The 20,635-nt window shown below is 36.5% G+C and overlaps 2 protein-coding genes across 3 annotated transcripts in view; both read right to left on the minus strand.

The window, feature by feature from the left end:
• Window positions 1-15,695, minus strand: part of stk10 (serine/threonine kinase 10) — a 45,646-nt gene extending 29,951 nt beyond the window's left edge. The window contains exons 1-2 of one of the 2 annotated variants that reach the window (XM_073871040.1): window positions 15,304-15,695; window positions 7,429-7,593 (exon numbers count right to left, since the gene is read on the minus strand). In XM_073871040.1, the coding sequence (XP_073727141.1) occupies window positions 7,429-7,593; window positions 15,304-15,462 (324 nt within the window). In that variant the 5' untranslated portion in view covers window positions 15,463-15,695. The remainder of the gene's footprint in view (window positions 1-7,428; window positions 7,594-15,303) is intronic. The other variant, XM_073871041.1, reaches the window with a different exon arrangement.
• A 987-nt stretch (window positions 15,696-16,682) lies between these two features.
• LOC129424517 (cytokine-like protein 1) lies at window positions 16,683-17,837 on the minus strand. Its single transcript, XM_055181209.2, has 4 exons — window positions 17,561-17,837; window positions 17,447-17,491; window positions 17,157-17,300; window positions 16,683-17,039 (listed from the first exon to the last, which is right to left on the minus strand). The coding sequence occupies exons 1-4, from the start codon at window positions 17,714-17,716 to the stop codon at window positions 16,980-16,982; spliced, it is 405 nt and encodes a 134-aa protein (XP_055037184.1). The 5' UTR covers window positions 17,717-17,837; the 3' UTR covers window positions 16,683-16,979.
• Window positions 17,838-20,635: the final 2,798 nt, after the last annotated feature.

A 20,635-nucleotide genomic window follows, 5' to 3' on the forward strand; every position in this document is an offset into this window, starting at 1 on the left:
CCAATTTGAAATGATTCGAGCTTTGTGACATGATGCATTATCCTGCTGGAAGTAGTCATCAGAGGATGTGTACATGGTGGTCATATAGGGATGGACATGGTCAGAAACAATGCTCAGGTAGGCCGTGGCATTTAAATGATGCCCAATTGACACTAAGGGGCCTTAAGTGTGCCAAGAAAACATCCCCCAGACCATTACATCACCACCACCAGCCTGCACAGTGGTAACAAGGTATGATGGATCCATGTTCTCATTCTGTTTACGCCAAATTCTGACTCTACCATCTGAATGTCTCAACAGAAATCGAGACTCATCAGACCAGGCAACATTTGTCCAGTCTTCAATTTTGGTGAGCTCGTGCAAATTGTAGCCTCTTTTTCCTATTTGTAGTGGAGATGAGTGGTACCCGGTGGGGTCTTCTGCTGTTGTAGCCCATCCGCCTCAAGGTTGTGCGTGTTGTGGCTTCACAAATGCTTTGCTGCATACCTCGGTTGTAACGAGTGGTTATTTCAGTCAAAGTTGCTCTTCTATCAGCTTGAATCAGTCGGCTCATTTTCCTCTGACCTCTAGCATCAACAAGGCACACAGGACTGCCGCATACTGGATGTTTTTCCCTTTTCACAACATTCTTTGTAAACCCTAGAAATGGTTGTGCGTGAAAATCCCAGTAACTGAGCAGATTGTGAAATACTCAAGAGCAGCTCGTCTGGCACCAACAACCATGCTACGCTCAAAATTGCTTAAATCAACTTTCTTTCCCATTCTGACATTCAGTTTGGAGTTCAGGAGATTGTCTTGATCAGGACCACACCCCTAAATGCATTAAAGCAACTGCCATGTGATTGGTTGATTAGATAATTGCATTAATGAAAAATTGAACAGGTGTTCCTAATAATCCTTTAGGTGAGTATGTATATATAGACTTTATCTATGTACTGATATGTGTTTAATGTAAAGCTCTTTGCTATCATTTAAAATGAGTGAAAAGCAATAGAAATAAATTTGAATTGAATGAAATGCATGACAGATTTGTAGTAAATGTTTCGGTTAAGATGATTTAGTACGAGTTGTACAGATTATTTGTAATATTTATGACCAGAGCCTGACAGACTGTGTGATGATCACTTATCTTAATAGTGAAACCACTTTAATAAGAGCCTTTATGAATGAAGAGAGAGATGATGATAATGTAAGAGAATCAGTTCAGTTTCTGTTGAATCAAAACCCACAAGATAATACAGTACATGTCTCTGAAACCTGTGTGTACAGATAGAGATGATAACACAAAGATCTTTATCCATCACACGTCTCAATAACAGCAGAACTCTGATGAATATTTCTCTGTGACAGTAACCCCATAGTCTAATAAACACCAAATGCATCCAGCTGGTTGTTATTCTGCACTTTGCTCGAGGTGCTGATCAACATTTATGTAAGGAAAAATTGACAACGGGCCGTTGAATTATTAAAAAATAATGCACACTCAAGGTGGTAATGCGGCACATGAAGCGGGTCAACTCATGGTAGCCACCAACTTTGTTACTAATTCAGAATAAATAAATCATGGCTTACAGTAAACAGTGGATTTCTCCTAAGCCTACATGTGATGTTGCATTCATGTCACTAGAGGTCCAAGACAACAACAACAGCCATATAAGTCACACGACGACGACAATAACAAAAACCACCTGCTCACCTACGGACAACACCTGCAAAAAAAGGACAAGACTGGAGAAACCAGACGCCGCTGTGACTCTAAAGCTACAGCTGTTACGTTCTTTCAGACATTTCTGGAATAATCCACATGACATACGACAGTGACAGCGGGTGTACATGAAGAACCGGTCCAACCGCAAGAACAAACTCAAAGGTTGTGAGAGTTTAAGCAAACCGGTGACATTCCTGGAGTGCCTACACATACACACATCTCTCAGGAAAACACACAAGACTATCTTAAACAAAGAGAAATGATTCACTGTTTAATTAAACCTGTTCATTAAATGAATGCTTTCACATTACAGAGAACTAAAGACATCATGCTATCGGCCATATGTCTGACAATTGTTGATAGTATCGCCTATCAGGAAAACCCTAGTACCTCTTTAATATAGAGTAGAGATTCATTATTAATGAAAAGGGTACATTTAGCCTATGAAAACCTAACAAAATGATGTATTTTATGTATTATGACTTGGGGAAGGACAACTTAGCATCTCCAATTCACCAAGACTTGAATATCTTTAAAACACAGAAAGACCTCGCCAACCAGCCAAGACTCAAACATGGGACCTTTGTATTTATATCAAACATGTGGTGTATATATTGCTCGGTTATACTATGAAACTTCTGCTTTTTCTGTTTTTGCCCTAAATCTCTGGAGTGGGTTTAGCATCTGTCAGATGTGATCAGAACAGGTCCACATGACTTAAAAGCATCAGTTCATTTATGTTTGACAAGAAGTGCGAAATCATTTCCTCTTACTAAACCTTCTTAACATTCACAGTTGATTTAACCCACAGACACCTCGTCCACACCCAAATATTTTAGTCTATGACACGGTCAACTACTCTATGCATTTACTGACAACAACACAACTTAACGTACTGCAAGTTTAAAAGTCCCTAGATGTCTTATGCCTGAAAGTATCCTGAAAACCTCTATACAATTAAGCTATATTCAAGATAATGCATATATTTGCAGCTTGAATTAATAAAAAAACATTATAGTCAAAAAAATAATATTAGTAAAAAATAAGTCAACATTAAGAAATAAATCTAAGGCTAACAGTTAGGCATGGGGCGGTATAAGATTCTGGCGATATGATAACCTTTAGCAAAAATGCCACGGTTTTTACGGTGTTGCGGTATTGCCATTGCAACACTAAAATGTGTTATTTTCAAATGCCTTGTAAAAATAAAGAGTTTAAATTATAATATGCTTCCAAAAAATATATATATTTTCGTTATGTATATTAAATGTAAACATCAAATCAATCACATGACTTAAAGATTCAATGAATTTTGTATAAACACAGCTCAAACCTTGGAGACGGTTTCACATAACATTTTATTGGCTTTGAAACCTTGACCATTTAAAACCTCGGTATACCTTAAAACCGGACCATGCCTACTAAAAGTATGATTGTTTACTTGCAGAACAGTTTTAATCAGCTAATCCTATAAAAACTTTAGTTTATGAGATTAATTAGCATGGATATGAGAAGTAAAGCTGTATAGTTGGGGTACGTGTGCAGTTTATCTGAGAAAGACACAACAGCATTCTTCAACAATAGCACAGACACTTATCATTACACTGAGACACTTCAGCAATAAACAACTTTTACAGTTAGACAACATAGTGCACACACTGGACTGGAAACCTTGCCCTGAACACTTCTAATGGTCAATGACAATACCAAATGTCAGATGAAGTTTTATCTCAATCTTTCATAAAACAAAATCCTGATAATTTACTCACCCCCATGTCATCCAAGATGTTGATGTCTTTCTTTGTTCAGTCGAGAAGAATTTTTTTTTTTTGTTGAGGAAAACATTTCAGGATTTGTCTCAATATAGTGGACTTTAGTGAATCTCAACAGTTTGCAGTTTCAAAGCAGCTTCAAACGATCCCAACTGAGGCATAAGGTTCTTATCTACCAAAACAATCGTCATTTTTGGCAAAAAAATAAATAAAATAAGCACTTTTAAACCACAACTTCTCATCTTGCACTAGCCATGTGATGCGCCATCGTGACAGTACATATTGCGTAGTCACGTCAAAAGGCCACACGTGAAACACACACTTAAACGATAAACTGACACAAATGGGCTGGGTATTGTTTAAAATCTTTCGAGCCGGTGCCAATTTTGATACCTCAGTTTCAATACCGGTTCCTAACGATACTTTTTTCGATACCATACATTTTAAGATCCATTGAAACATTAACAAAAATACAGTAAACACACAACTTTTATTTTTCACCTTAATTAAAAAAATTCTGGTAACACTTCTCACTCAGGGTAACATTAAAACTGGTTGTGCTTTTTGGATAGGGGTGCCCCAGCAGACACACTTATCAGTTTTTTTATGAAAATAAGGAAACAAAAATAAACAAATTAAGAATATAATTAACACTGCTTTATTATATGAAATGTAAAATGGTATTTAGCTTGGACTAACAGTATTTAAATAAGTGTTCATTATAGCTGCAACATTGATAAAGTTAATATTTAAAGGGGTGACTGAGTTTTACTGGGAAGATTTGTATGCATGTGTGTTTTTTGTAAACTTCATAATTATCAAAATATTAAATACATTTGGGATCTTTAAAATGAGTAGAGAATAGGGTTGTGCCGATAGACGATAGTATCGTGTATCGACGATCTTCAGCCATATCGCCAATGGCAGGCTTTCATGGCGATAGTCACGACGATAGTTGGCGAATGGTTATTATTAAATTTATTATCATCATAGTTTTATATTAACACCGACAATGCATGCTTTTCCTCACATGAGGGTTTGTGGGCTTCACTTTACGCGGAGAGCTTGTAAAGAGAGAATTCCTTCTTGCACGTACCTGCACTTAATGCGCGCGTCTTGGTCTCCTTCTACCACTAAATCCAGCGCGCCGCGTCATGAGCAGCTGTGCTTCTCTCTGTCTCACATGCACGCGCTCTCGCGTCTGTCCGCAGTCTAAACATAAACTAAAGTAGTAATCCTTATTTGTTCAGTTTAATGCGTTTCATGCGAGCTGAGACAAACTTTCCTTTTTGTTTAAAATATGACCCGCTGCATATTAGCGCCTCTCTCTCACTCTCGCGTACGTGCAGAAAGCTGCGCTCTGTCTGAAGTCAGATCACTAGGTATTAATCCTGTTTATGATATGCACTTCAATGAGTTGTAGCAACACGTCCCTCGTGTTTAATATATGATTGTGTTTAAAATATGATCGCGTTCCACTGGACCGATGCGTTTAAAAAGGCACCTCATGAGAGCACCACTGCTTGACACGTGTAGTCTTCTGCAACAGCACTAATGCATTGAATTGTTTGTATGTGCGCGCACGTGTGTGTGCGTGCGCAGATGCATGTTTTTACAGTTATTAAGTAATCATGATTAAGGTTTTAATGACGCGCTCGCATTAATAGCATCAGTTTTAAGAAGGTTGCGGTCATGACGGTGTTGCGGTCCTGTTTTTTTGTCAACCCATCAAGTGACTTGTTATAATGAGTAAAAATTATCAAATAAAAAAAGAGTAAACTACTGCCACGCCCCCCGATAACATCGTGTATCGCCGATCTCACAGGCTGACGATAGGACGATCTGAAAATAGGGCATATCGCCCAACACTAGTAGAGAATGCGTTCAATGTCATTTCATTCAAGTGAAATTTTAGTTTGTTTTAAATAACGAGCCAGGCTTTGTAAGCAGTGTTGGGCTGCGCATGTGCTACAAGTTTAAACCATTGACTGTAAAAAAAAATAGGTTTAAACGCATCGTCCATTTTGGGAGATGAGGGCATGAAGGCTTTGCGATGCGGAGAGACAGGCGAGAGTATTTTTTTATAAGCATTGGGTCAAGTTTAAACACCTTGTCGAGACTGTTGTGGGAGACGCGTGCGCGAAGTCTTGCAATGCGGAACCAGGCGCAAGTAAAACAAGCAGAGACACAGGCTGCGCGCGTGCTTTAAATTGAAACCCCTCGTCACTTTAGGAGAAGCGCCGTTTTGGTTGACGTGCCTTTCACAGAGACATCACGGCCATACTTGCGCTAACTCTATTGGTAAGACTGTCTCAAAGACTTTCTGTATATTTCTTATATTGCACCCTTTCTACACGTATGTTGGTTGACTGCGAGTATCTTCAGAAATCCTCCCCGTCACAAAAATGCCAATCGTTTTGCTAGATAAGACCCTTATGGATTGGTTGGGAGTCCTTTGAAACTGCGTTGAAATTGCAATTTTAAGCTGCATTTGAACTGTAAACTGTTGAGGTCCAATAAAGTTTATTAAAATGACAAAAATACTGGAATGTTTTCCTCAAAAAAAACCTTAATTTCTTCTCGACTGAACAAAGAAAGACATCAACATCTTGGATGACATCAGGTTGAGTAAATTATCTGGATTTTTTATGAAAGTGGAGTATTTCTTTAACACATGACATGACCACTGAATTTAACTTAGTTAAAAACACCTCTATCTCTATTAAGATACTTGTAGGCCTGCCCCTATGAACAGATGTGAACTGCACAGGTGTGTGGATGTTAGCCAATCATAACAGAGATCAATTACATATAGAAGATTGAAAGGTACAGGAGCATTATAACCTCTCGTTTTAGTGTGTTTACTGTGTTTTATTTATATATCAAGAACACCTGATAGAAATAACACCTGATAGATCTCCATTACTTCAGTATCACTCACTACCATCACACTTACCGTTCAAACAACACTAAAACAAACTTATTTAATAAAGTAACACTACAGCTATAAGACATCTGTGTGATCATGTTTTACTATTAAACAGCACATGAGCTTTATTAGTTATTTATTAGTTTAAACTGCATGTTCACGCTGAAGGTGATTTATTCAAGAGAAATACAGACAACAGAAATTACTGAAGAACTTTACAGCAATTCGATTCAATTTGTTTATATCTGACAAATATCCTAAAGTCAATAAACTGCTATTCTGACGTGAGAAACTTTGACAATGTAAGGTGAGGTGACTTATTTCATGTTTTGGTCTCTAGATACAGTTGAACATTTCTCATCTGGTCGTGAGCTTTATTTCTGCTCGTCTGTCTGAAGATGAGTTTTGGAAACACCTGAAACTGATTGAGGAGGTTTATTGTGTATGTGTCATGATCCCTCCACAGATTCAAATCCCTTCTTTCTAATCTACATAAAAACAACACACTTTTTGAACTATGCTGTGACCAGTGTTGGGGGTAACGCATTAAAAGTAACGCGCATTACGTAATAATATAACTTTTCTGAAGTAACGAGTAAAGTAACACATTACTTTATAAATGTACACATTAATATTTGAGTTACTTTTTTAAAAAGTAATGCGAGTTACTTTTCAGTTTAATTAATTCAATTTAAAAATAAAATAATATACTGAATTAAACTGAACATATTAACGTATAATTACACTGTGTGCCTGAGCGGTAACAGTTTGAATCTAAAATGGAAATGGCAGACCAGAGCTTGACATTTTTGCGATCATAAAAACACCTGCAAGGCCTGAAAGAGATCAAGCCTCAGCCAAGTAAGAAAAAGTAACGCAGAGGTAACGCAAAAGTAACGTAATCATTACTTTCCATTAAAAGTAACTTAAATTAGTTACTTTTTTGGGGAGTAACTTAGTATTGTAATGCATTACTGTTAAAAGTAACTTTCCCCAACACTGGCTGTGACAAATCTTACCAATAGTTTGTTGTCATAAAAGAAGGCATCCATCAGTTTGACAATGTACGGATGGTTACAGGATGCTAAGATTTCAATCTCCACCATGTAATCCTCCAGCTCCTCTTCACTTTTGGTTTCGATCACTTTAGCCGCAGCCAGCACGCCCGTTTCTTTATTCTGAGCCTGAAACAGACAAAACCACATTTCACGTTCAATCACACAGTATGAGAGTCAGTATATGAATCACTTTATTTCATCCTGCTGGTAAGAGCTTAAAGTAATCACCATTAATGCACACACCAGATAATTATGAACAACATTATAAGATCATCACTTAACAGTTTGATTTCTGATGATGTTATTACTCTTGTTAATAATCGTTTGGCACCAAACTCATTCTTATGGATTTAGGACACTTCGTGAGAAGTTAGTTTATAACACTATTGTGTGCTTTTGAAGCTTTAAGAGTTGCTCACAATCCACTTCTACTGAAACCAGAAAACCCATAACCATTGTTTAAAGTCGTAGTTTCGGTTTTGAAGATCAGAGAAAGCCATTGGGAGTAAAAATGACAAGAGACCGAGTAAATAATGTTAATAATATACACACAAGAAACATAATTTCTTAAAAGTGACGTCCTCTTTATTTATCGAGTAGATTTCAGGAAATATCAAAACTTGTCTGAATGATTATATTTTAGTTGATGTTCCTCCTCTAATGCTCAGCAGACCTCATCTGAACAAACCACATTATTTCAGCTTAAAGTTCACATGCATGCATCTGTACTAGCACAACACACTCGGTCAAAGTTTAACCTTTGGGTTCAGTGGTTTGATTAACTATGATGAGAAACAGTAATAACACCACTAACTAACTGTCTTAACCTCTGAATTTAGACAAAGATCTTCAGACAGACGAGCAGAAATAAAGCTCACGACCAGATGAGAAATGTTCAACTGTATCTAGAGACCAAAAGGTCAAACCTGGGCTGGGCGAGTATAAAAACCACGAGCAACCAACCACAACACCTTAGCAACCACCCCCCAAAAAATCAATAGCAATTGCATTGCAACATGCTAAAAAGCTCTCCTAACACGATAATAACAGATGCCATTTCACACGCGACCTCTTCACGTGGCCTCAAATAAAGCCACAAATCCACTTAAATAAGCATTGAGCAGATTATGGCACCTAATCTGAAAAAAAAGAGCTTCTGATGTTATCTACAAATAACCTGAAGGGACCATTAACACAACCCACTGTACTTTCAACCCTGTCATGCTCATTTCAACACATCCATCTTGTTTAACTGCAGTTAACCATGGTTTTACTACAGTAAAAACCAATAAAACATAGTTACTATAGTAAAAAAAGTGTTTATCACAAAATAACCATAGTTTTGCAGCCAATGGTAAATAATACGCAAAAAGATTTTAGGGTTACAAAAATTTTTTTAGAAAAGGGGTGAACAGCATAACTGGACGAACAACAGACTGAAGATCTTTATCAGACATCCAGATGAAGAGATGATAGAGAATTGACCAAGAGTTTATATTTCTCTAATGATGTTATTAAAGGTGCCAAAGAATGCATTGAAATATTATGTTAAGTTGCTTTCTGATATTGAAGGGATGTGGCTTTATTAAGTGCAAATATTATCCAGAGAGAGTTTTACATTTCAATTTATAACCCTAGGAGTTGCCAATACAATTAAAGGGTCATGAATAACAATGTTCAGGGTTTCCCACAGAAAATTGGTTAGTTAAGGTGGTAGGGTTAGGCGGGGCAATCAAAGGGGTGGGGCATATGCATCATATTTTTATTTAAAACACTCAAATAAAACTTCATTTTGAAGAAACTATGACAAAAAAATAGATACACATACTAGATAATTAATTAATTAAATGTTTTTACCTCTAATGGGAAAAGCTGCGTGGTGAAGTGAAAGTGAAACTAAAGGGTTAATAAACACAAACTAAAGCAGATGTTGTAGAACGTCTGGCGAACGATGATAAATAGCGCAAAAATTGTAAAACTGATTATTTCCCACTATTATTACATTATCTTAAAGGAGTGTAACTACTTTAGCATAAATAATGCACATAAATAAAGTGAGCAAGAGCGCTCAACAATTATATCTAATCAACAGGCACGTGAAACCTATCTAGCAGGTTGCTCAAACAACAAAATCACCAGCTAACTTACTTTAAATTTGCAAGAAGTATAGACTAATACACTAACAGGCTTAAATAAGCCCAAAACATAAGTCCACTTACAGTTCTCACGGAAACACGTTTTATCAACTGGCTATCCTCAAGACATGACGGAGCCCGTCTCATTTCGGCCGTGTGGCCCGCGTGCACGCTCGCGGTGTGAGGTGCGTCCGCGCTATTCTCCGAGATGTTTTATCAACTGGCTAGTTATCCTCCAGACAGTGACGGTCTGGACCACGTCTTTCTCATTTCAGCGTGTGGCGCGCGTGCACGATCGTGGTGTTGTGTTTTTTTTCTCAGTATGGCCATGCAAAACGTAATAATGTCAATAATAAAACTTCAGCCTAAACGCTAGCTTATAGCATTAACTAGCATATAACACTAACTCAACAGTCACAACTTTGTTTTTAACATTTTAACAACATTGCTATTAATTTAATGTTGGGGCGTCCATCTCAACTGTTACATCACAGTTGGTGTTATGTTGAGATTGGTATGTTTTCCAGCAGTCTTAGCACAAGGTTTATATAAGAATGAGGAAACAATAGTGTTTGATGCTCATGATGTGTCATTACCATATATAGAGCTCATATTATTATTCATCTACATACTGCCTAGATAAACATTCTACTGCACCTTTAATACACATATCACAGTCCACATTAAAGACATTGAAAACAATGACTACATCTAGCAGCTTCTTTATTTCGATTGTTTCAATTTTTTCAAACCACTTGAATCTTTTTGAAATAAACAAAGATCCTAAAAATGAGTCTCTGATGGCCTCATGTACAGGTATGCTCCTTATTACTCAGATAAGTTTTTATTCAGCTTTAAGCTTTTTATTTTTATTACTAGGCTACCATTTTCATAAACAACATCACACAACTACATAACATATCACAAAACCAAAAAAAAGTGAAACCAGCAAAGCATTGAACACACATAGCATGTTTTAAACAAACATACAGCGGGGTTAAGAGATAAATATAGACTCTCTTACACAATAAACTGAGTAACCTTGTGCTTCTATCAATATTAACCTTAGACAATAGAGAAACCCTAAAGTCACGCTTCACTAGTACTGTAGACTGAACACAACCAACAGAGACAAAACTATTTAACGACTAAATGAAAGCCATGAGACGAGACTACGAACACACTTCTGTCTCTGTCAACACAGGGCCTGAAATCTTTGCAATAAAATGTTTGAGAATTATAAAACTAAAATGAACAGAAAAACAATGATGTGTATATATTGAGTCTTTGCTGTTGTTGGTGTGTGTGGTTTATGTGAGATCAGTGTAAAATGTGTTCATCTCCACCCACAGCTCTCTTATCATAAAGAAACCAACACTACTGAACATTGATGATTAGACATCAGTCCTCATGTACTCCAGAAACATCTACAGACCAAACCCCTGTGGGACGTCATTTACATTACATTCACTAGGATCTCAGCGTTATTTCATTACTACACAACTTACTGAACGATACAATCTGACATTTACTCATTTCCGTTTTGATGGTTTTAAAACTGTTCAGAATTATTAATTCGAAAGACAAAAATAAATATTCATAAATGTCCATCAATCATCTGTGATTAGCTTGAACTACATGCAGGGTTTATTGTGGGAGGGCGTGTACAGTAAAATATAAATGTCCTATAGTGTAGAAAACAGTCCAGGTGAAGATGTATTTCTTTAACATTCGTTTCTCCACATGCTCTTCTTTACAAAGTTCTTCAGCTGTGAACCAAATCAACCACTATCAAGATAAATCGCACCATAAACATTAAGAGGCAGTTTCCCGGACAGCGTTTAGATTAATCCAGGATAGGCCTTAGTTATACAAGGACATTTAAGTCGTTTTTACAAACAAACCTTACAAAAAACAATACTGTTGTGCATCTTTAGACAAAACAATGGCACTGATATACGTTAAGATATGTTTTTAAATGAAGGCAACTCAAACATGCATTTTAGTCTGGGACTAAGATAAGCCCTGTCCGGGAAACCGCCCCTAAAATAACTTTAACGCAACACAAAATAGGTTGAAGACAGTGTGTATCTTTTATAAGACAATGAACTACAGCACGCTGCTAACATTAGGCTCTGTAATCAACTAGGGATGTGCAAAAATATCGATACAGCTAACTATCGTGATCGATATTTCGTTCTCTGCTATCGGTATTTTATAAACCGTCAAATTCCTCTGTGTGTGTCAAGCGACCTCCTCTGCCGCTGCTGTAGTTGTCACTGTCCAGTTGTCTGCCATATACAGCCATTCGGTCAATGCCTCAGAAGTTAGAGGGAGTGAGAAAATGGCAGAACATTTAAAAACACCTGCAACTTTCAAAGAGCTGCAGGTGTTCAGCTCTATTTTTTTTTTACATTTTTGATAAAAATAGAAAAATTATTGCAATGTATCGCAACATGCAATGTATTGTACCGGCATGCGTCTCGTATCATGGTCCATGTATTGTGATACGTATCGGGAGGCCCTTGCCAATACCCAGCCCTATAATCAACTCACAATTACAACTGTATAAACAAACCACACTTACTGACAACTAATCAGTCATTAAAGTTAAAAAAATGTTCAAATAGATTTCTTAAGAGTAAATTATGATGCGATTATGTGTAATTTACAATGCTTTACAAAAGTGACCAATCACAGCTGATCTACTGACTAAACACACACACACAAAACTAAAGTAACAGCAGGAGGTGAAGCCACCAAAAGTGTTCAAGCCGCGATATTAGTATCGGCCCAACTGATAGAGGGCGTCAAAATCATCATATAAATTCACTCAGTCCCACAAGATTAGTTTTTAGGATATGTGTATGTAAATGTAGTTACTTCTGATGTTATTTGCAGTGTTTTATGTTTTTCTCGGGCAGGATAAGTGATTTATTGATTGCGAGTGTGTCTGCTGTATTCTGTCAGTGTCACACAAATGCATGGACTTTAAAGACATACGGAGTTATTATTATATATAGTTGTAAAATGTGTCTTTATATTGCTCATAATCCATTGCTTTTTACATACATGGAACTTTGTATAGAAAATTAGTGTCCTTTTTTTATCGTTAAAGCATTCATGTATGAACAAAAACAATATTCTATAGACAGTTTCAGCAGTAACAACATAAACACGTGGCTTTCGTGGTCATCACGTAACTTCCGGTTAACTCTGCGAAGAGTAAATAACAACAAAGTCCTTTTAAAGTAGTTTATTTATATAACAAGCAAAATAAACAACACGTACATTACATAGGAACCAAAAACATTTGTTATTTTTGACGAGGTATTTGTTTAAGAGTTCAATTTCAGCAACTTGTCAGACCATTAAACAAACAGAAACCAGAAGTAAAGTTCAGACCAGACGCTTATTGCATCACTGCACGTGCGCCCAATGAAACCGGCTATAACACAACATAACTGCATACCCAGTAAATTACTGTACAAGATGACTTAAAGAGCACCAAATGGTACTTTTCCTTTGGTGTGTAAGTGTGTATTAGTACATGTTAATGATATGCAAAAGTTACAAACCCCAAAGTAAACGATGACGGGTTATCGTCTTCAACTTAAATCTCTTTTCTTGGACACAACAACAAACACACAGATTGTAGGCAACAGTTTACTTCCTGGGATTGGATTGTAGTAAAGACCGACATTATCATAATTCCTCCCGCTTCGGACTCACAGCCTGTAAGTTAACTCCTGTTAGCATTGCATTGCGAGCGAATCTTTCAAACATGGTAAGGAGCGTCACATTTCCGGCTGACGTCAGAGGTATTCAGGCCAATACAACGTATGGATTAGCTGGTCAATCACGGAAAGTTTTGTACAAAATCCATGCGTTTCAGGAAGTCAGGGAAATATGGAGCTACAAAAATGTACGGTATGTGGAAAACCATAAACCACACAAACACATTGTATTATACCAAATACACAAAACAACGCAGATTTTTTTGTAATGAAATAGATGTGCTTTAAGTTTCATGTTTATACAGTGCTTAAAGCATACATCTTTATTTAGATTTTATTTATCACTAATACATAAGCTGAGCTTCTGATACGATCACTATTGTAATAAAGATCAACGTAAGTCACTGTTTAATACACAGCGAAATTAACAACTTTAAAGAAATAACTTTGTACGTGACATCTGCAATGTATGTACAGGGAGAATTTAGATATAAAAAAATATTAATAAAGTACTGTTTAATCACTAAAATCTGCTAATGTCCTATTAATTCAGTTGTATGTTCAGACGTACCAATATGGTGGTGCAGTGGTTTTAATATTTTGACCTTATGTGCAATCCAGTCATTTATATATATATTTATATATGTCCCAGAAAATCGCAACGTCTCATTTTTTTTCTTTTGGACAGAAATGCAAACTGGACATTTTTTGTGAGATTCCGATGTAGTTAACCCCAACCCACAGACAAACTGATCTGAACTGACTGAAGGTCTTAAGAGGCTAAAAGGTTACAGTGACCCTGGATGACGTCATGGGGAACTTAATAAACCCCATGTCACAGATTCTGTCACAGGACAAAAGGCAAATTCAGCTACATTCGTCTTCCTCTCCGCCTCTCCAAACTGCAGCACATTCCAGCATCTTCCTACATACAGTGACTATGATCGACCCCTAAAGGCCCCGTACAGCGCCCAGGTGTCACTCAACACCGAGTACACAAATGATTGAGTTAATACTGTAGAAGCGGTGGTTTGTTAGTCAAGATGATTTCCTTCAGGGCAGTAAAACCTCAGAAGTGCATTTCTTCATGTCAATAGCACAAATACCACTATACATGTCAGTGCATGAATGACTTACTGTATATACACTATACTCACAAGTGTACATCATCTCTTGATATATTCTTACAACTTATAACATGCAAACTGTTGAAAAATATATAATGTAATGTAAAGTGGATGCCATACTGAAAAATCTAGCTAAGACAAGCATAAGGTGGTAACTGGTTTAAGCTGGTCCTCCCAGCCTGGCAAAGCTGGTGGGTCAGGTGGTCTTCCAGCTAAGTCCAACCTAAAAAGTGACCAAAACACAGCTAGACCAGCTTAAAAAGTGACCGAAACACAGCTACACAAGCTAAATCCAAGCTGGGAGATCAGCTAAAACCACCTGACCAGGATTTTTCAGTAGGGCGTTCAATAAACAAGACGTAAAGTCATCGAAACTTGTAAATATGATGACCAATAAACAGGTTATTAAACTGACATACTGTAACTAAATCTCCCAGTATTTGAGACTTTATATGTTTTATACACAAATGTGTCCATTGTGTTTATGTAAGTATTTGAATTATATATCAAAAAGCATTACAGGATGCAAAAAGAGAATTGTTAAATCCAACTGCGGGAAAGGTTATGCTGATGAATATTATTTAGGTAAGATGACGTCAGTCCATCAGGCCCAACTGATTGGCATTAAGCCGTTAGTGAGCTGACAAATAAACGAGTCCTATTTTGTTAAAGGCGTAGTCTGCAAATGTTAATTAAAGACGTGATTAGAAGGCTACGAAAGGCGTCAGTACAAACATATTAATATTCATTAATCAAACCCTGGTCGTAATAAAGCAAGAGTAGTGAAGGAGAGTTTCACTGGCTGTCAAACAGGTTATATAAACGTCTACGTCTCACCTTATAAACTTTCCCGAAAGCGCCATCGCCCAGTTCACCGATAATCTCCCACAGGTCGTATGGATTAATGTCACGATGCACGTGCTCATACTGCTTCACTCTCTTCTTCTTATCAAGAGTTGGAAGTCGCAGGATCTTGCTGAACTGTGCAAAAGCCATCTTAAAATCCAGACGCAGCCTCGAGTCTTGCTGAAAATCAGACCGACGAACAAGACGACTTCAGAAACGGTCAAAAGTATCCAGTACTCCACATCTTCGCCACTTAAAACCACAGATAAAACTGTATCGCAGTCCTCCACAGGTGAATTTAGACTGTTCACAGATCAGTGACACAAACTCACATGTTCACCTGTTCACTCGCTGCCACTGCTGTGCTGATGATGCTGGTGGTGGTGGTATGCGTTTAAGAGATACACTGAGCCACGCCTACCCCGCTGAGCCCCGCCCATGTCACTCACCCACAGCATTATGGGATTTGTAGTTTCTCTACACGTGTTATCCGGGCTTTAGTCACAAACAGGCGCATAATCATTTAGCGGTCCTTATGAATCTAGCATTCTTTCTTTTGATATTGATATTTAAAATAAATCAAGTCAAGGTACACAGAGAAACTGATGAGTTCAGGACAGAGAACTAACCGAAACTCTAACCGAGAAAAATAAACCAACTGTTGCACACAACCTCCACCTAGCGGTTACATGCAGTAACGAGTATGCCTATTATTTCATCAAGTTTGTCACTATTACATTAAAAATAATATGTAATAATTTACATATGGTGAAGGCCTGGCTGTTACCTCATAAGTACTGCATCCCCAATAAGTCCAAAGAAATTCATTTTAAGGTATTATATACTGTTAATGATACTGTGGCAAAATATATGGATGTTGACAACTCTTGCTCATTTTGTGGTTTTGTGGAAATGAAGAAAAACACTGACCCATTTATTTTTTCATTGTGACAAAACTCAAAATTTTTGGAAAAATGTATATTCTCATTTAAGTAAACCTTGATTCTTCAAAATCCTTCCAGTTAAAAGAAATAATTTGCTACTGTGAAGGTTAACTGTTAACTTGTTCATTTATATATATATATATATATATAATCATACTTATTTATCTTTCTGTTATCGTATTTTATTTGTGAAACTTTACATATATAATCTGTATGTTTTCATTCCTGTAGAGGTTTTTTGTGTATTCTGTATCTTTTGTTAAATGTTTTGAAGCATAAAAAAATGATAATATGTAATAATTTACATGGTAAAACTACTTACATGTAAAGATGAAATGAAAGAAATAAAGAAAATTTTAAGAAATAAATATAGCTAGTTAAATGTCCTGTAGTGTGACTTTACTCCATCAAAAAATTTTCATGAAATTATTTTAAACATGTTTTATTTTTATATAAACATTTAAGATACATATTTAAGATAATGTGACACTGCACATGAATTTTATGCTGATTTGCACTATTAGATAATATTGCACTATATTATGAAATATATAGTTTGAAATTATTTACAGTAAAGTAACTCAGTGCTTGCTTGTTCATTTATTACATTTTATTGGAACTTGACACTATACAACTCAACATATGGAGAAACAGTGTCAAATAATGACTGATCTACATCTGTTTCCATGATGAATAACATCACCCTCATCCAAATGCTTTATTTTAACCTGTCCATCTTCTGCGCTGTAATGCTGCACAGTTATTAGAGGTGAAAACCAAGTCCTGAAACACATTAACAAGCATTTCAAACTCACTGAAATAAAATAAAAGCATTCAGAATATAAAATGAACATGACAATTGTTGTGGTCAAATGACAAAAATAAAAATGCTTGTCCTACCCCATGACATTTTTGGGATATGATGATATAGAGCTGCCTGATCAAACCATCCAGGGTATGCACATTCCTATTTGTACACCGCCGTTCTCGCAGGTTACCCAGTTCAGACAGATAAGAGTTCATAGTGGACATCACACAGGCGTTCTGTCATATAATAAGTGTCATCTCAACACATTTACATACTGTATATACTGTACATACATACATATATATATAAAATACAATGTCTTATGTGTTTAGAAATGTATTTAAAAGCAATTTATATCTGCAGATGTGTCTTCCTGACTTACATGAACATCAATGTACAGGTCAGGCAGATGAGCTGTGCATCTATACTGTAACAGAAATCAGAATATAAGAGCAATGATAAGTGTTCTCATATCTGAGACTTTTGTAAGACTTACAGTGTAAGGGTCTCGTTTAATGTCCTCCGCTCTTCTAGTGATCTCTTTAGCCATGGTCAAGACTTTGCTATAACAGGTCGGTGGTATGGGGTACGGCTGAGCCCAAGCCACGGGTATCAGGACCAGAACCAGCCATGTGTACGTGTATGCGAGCATGGTGACTGCCGTCTAAAAAACCTCACTGCTCATCACTGCATTTATACTCTGCAGATTTAAACATGTTGTGTTCATTACAAACACATGACATGATATATGAACCAATTAAGTAGGAATTCACATCATTCTTCTAGCCCATTTCTTATAATTATGTTGCTGGTGTTCGTTCAGCTAGAACAACAAGTTTGTAAAGAGAAACAAGTTTAGTAAAGGACAAACCTTTAAAAGATAATCCTCCAAAAAACATATTTTCCCAACTCGGGCACAAAACCATTCATCAAAATAAAAAAAAGTACAACATTATTTATTTTTTTTGCAAGAGAGCCTTTATTGTATTGTTATGGGCAATATGTTTGCATTAGATAAGTAAAGCAAGAAATAGTTTCTTAAAAGTTTTCCTAATAGTATAAAATCTCTTTTTTTTAAACCATCAATAGATTTGTAATTTAATCACTTTGGATTATTTTTTTTCATCCTAAAAAATCTATTTGACAATTCATTAAAAGTAATTGATGCTGTTAATTCCTTTGTCGTAGTCTTGTCTTTCTACAGCAATGACTTCAACAATGACCTTAATAACAAGAACATCGTTCAACATTAATTTATGTAACATTTAATTTCCCTTCCATAAACAAAATGACCCTGTAACGGGGTGGTAACTGATGTGGTGGGGTGGTTCACGTGACAGGGTGGTATGAACAAAATGTTTCTCTAAATGAACTGCTGGTCTTAAACTTTACAAACTGGGGGTACTGGAAACATAAAATTTTTACAAAGATGTATTATAAGTCTCAGGTGTGTCCAGAATGTGTCTCTAAAATTTCAGCTCAAAACACCCCACAGATCATTTATTATAGCATGTCCAAAATCACAATTTGGTTGAGAGCAAAAAAAGTGCTGTTTTCATGTGTGTACCTTTAAATTCAAATGAGCTGCTGCTACTCACCTTACCACCTTGTGGGTGATTTGAGAGCACGAAGAGCGTGAAGGATACACATGTGCATCCTTTTCTGTATAAGGGATATTTTTCGAATGAAGGACTCAGTTCTTGGCTGAAATTTCGAGGATCCTCGACATTGTAACAGTCCTTCAACGGATGTCGATGACATAGCATCCTCGAAATTCTGGCTTCCGAGGATCCTTCCTTGACATTGAGAAATGGCCAGTTGCTGTTTCTCAATCGAAAGGGGACCAATTGTCCCCACAAAGATAGGAATACAAGTATTTTTATGACCTTGTGGGGACATTTTGAGGTCCCCATGAGAAAAACAACAGTACGTATGTGTCAAAAAACAACACATTAGTGTTGATTCTGGGACAACACACTAAATGCGTTGTCCCAAAATCCACACATCTCTGTGTTATTATTGAAACAACACATTTTGTGTTACTTTTAACACAAAATCAACACAAAATGACACATAATGTGCTAAAATTACACATAATGTGTTAAAAGCTTAACACAAAAGCTGTGTAAAAAATGAACACATCTTTTCTAAGAGTGAAGCTTATAAATCAAACAGAATGATGTTCCTTGAAAATCTGAAGTAGCAAAAAGTTTTCTGTGATGGTTGGGGTTAGGGTTTGTCTTAGGGTAAGGGAATAGGATATATAGTTTGTACAGTATAAAATGCATTACGTCTATGGAATGTCCCCACAAAACATGGAAACCAGAATGTGTGTGTGTGTGTGTGTGTGTGTGTGTGTGTGTGTGTGTGTGTGTGTGTGTGTGTGTGTGTGTGTGTGTGTGTGTGTGTGTGCGTGTGTGTGTGTGTATGTGTGTGTGTGTGTGTAAGAGAAAGAGTGAGTGCGAGTGTGAGTATCATATGTTAACAAGAACCCTTGAATTAATAACATTCAGCTTAAAAAAAACCCTTTAGGACATTTTTTTATGCCTTATGCATCTCATCAAATGTTGTGCACTCATTTCGTAGAATAACCTCAACTTCTGGAGATCTCAAATACTTAAACCAAGACTAACTGTATTCACGCTGAAATACACCAGCATATATTTACTATAAAATGAATGTAGATTTGACCAGAACAGTAATCTGAGCTTATATAGTGCTATTTATCATCATTTAATATTTTTTTAATAGTTGAATAAGTTAACACAACATCTGTTTTAAAGAAAATAATGAGCTTCATAAATGTTACGTATCTGCTTGTCTTTACTGTATGTTTAGTTTCATGTGGTCACATGCAGTTACATTTTGATACGTTTGATACGTGAGTGCAGTACAGAAAATACAAACTGCTACAGCAAGTGAAATAAATGTCTTGAAGACCATATACAATCTGGATATATTTGTCAGGAGTCAGGACATTAAACCTAACAGATAGACAGAGAAATAGGCAGAATTTGATCTATGGACAAACTGTGCAGGTGATTGAAATCATTCAGTGTTTAGCACCAGAGGGCAGCATAACTTTGCAGCACTTTATTGCTTTTAAACCGAGTTTGACCTTCTGTGCTAAGAACAAAATAACAGTTTAGCTTCTGATTATAAAACAGATCTAATATAAAAATTAACCTATATGTGCTGTGTTAGTCTATTTAGTCAAAAGTCTTGTCTTGTCCACTTATAAATGCTAGTTAAGCTATTAAAAGAGCTGTGTATGCACGAGGCATCTAATCTTGTAAAGTACTCTGCTGTGCCAAGAGTGTAATGGTGATTTGGCTTGAATGTGAGAGATCCTATCACATTTACTTACTAAACACTCACAAAGACCAATGACCCACAGCAAATTCATTATAGCCTAATGTGTCGATATCAGGAAGAATGATAAAATACGTATATTAAAGTCCTCACTATGACCTTCATGTCATCACATCCTTAACAATAATGACTGATGAGGGTTGAAATGGTTGCACATGTCAGCCTCCAACACATTCAGTTTCTATTCATATTGAACTCA

The sequence above is a fragment of the Misgurnus anguillicaudatus genome, chromosome 9 (assembly GCF_027580225.2).
Source record: "Misgurnus anguillicaudatus chromosome 9, ASM2758022v2, whole genome shotgun sequence".
Classification (NCBI taxonomy): Eukaryota; Metazoa; Chordata; class Actinopteri; order Cypriniformes; family Cobitidae; genus Misgurnus; species Misgurnus anguillicaudatus.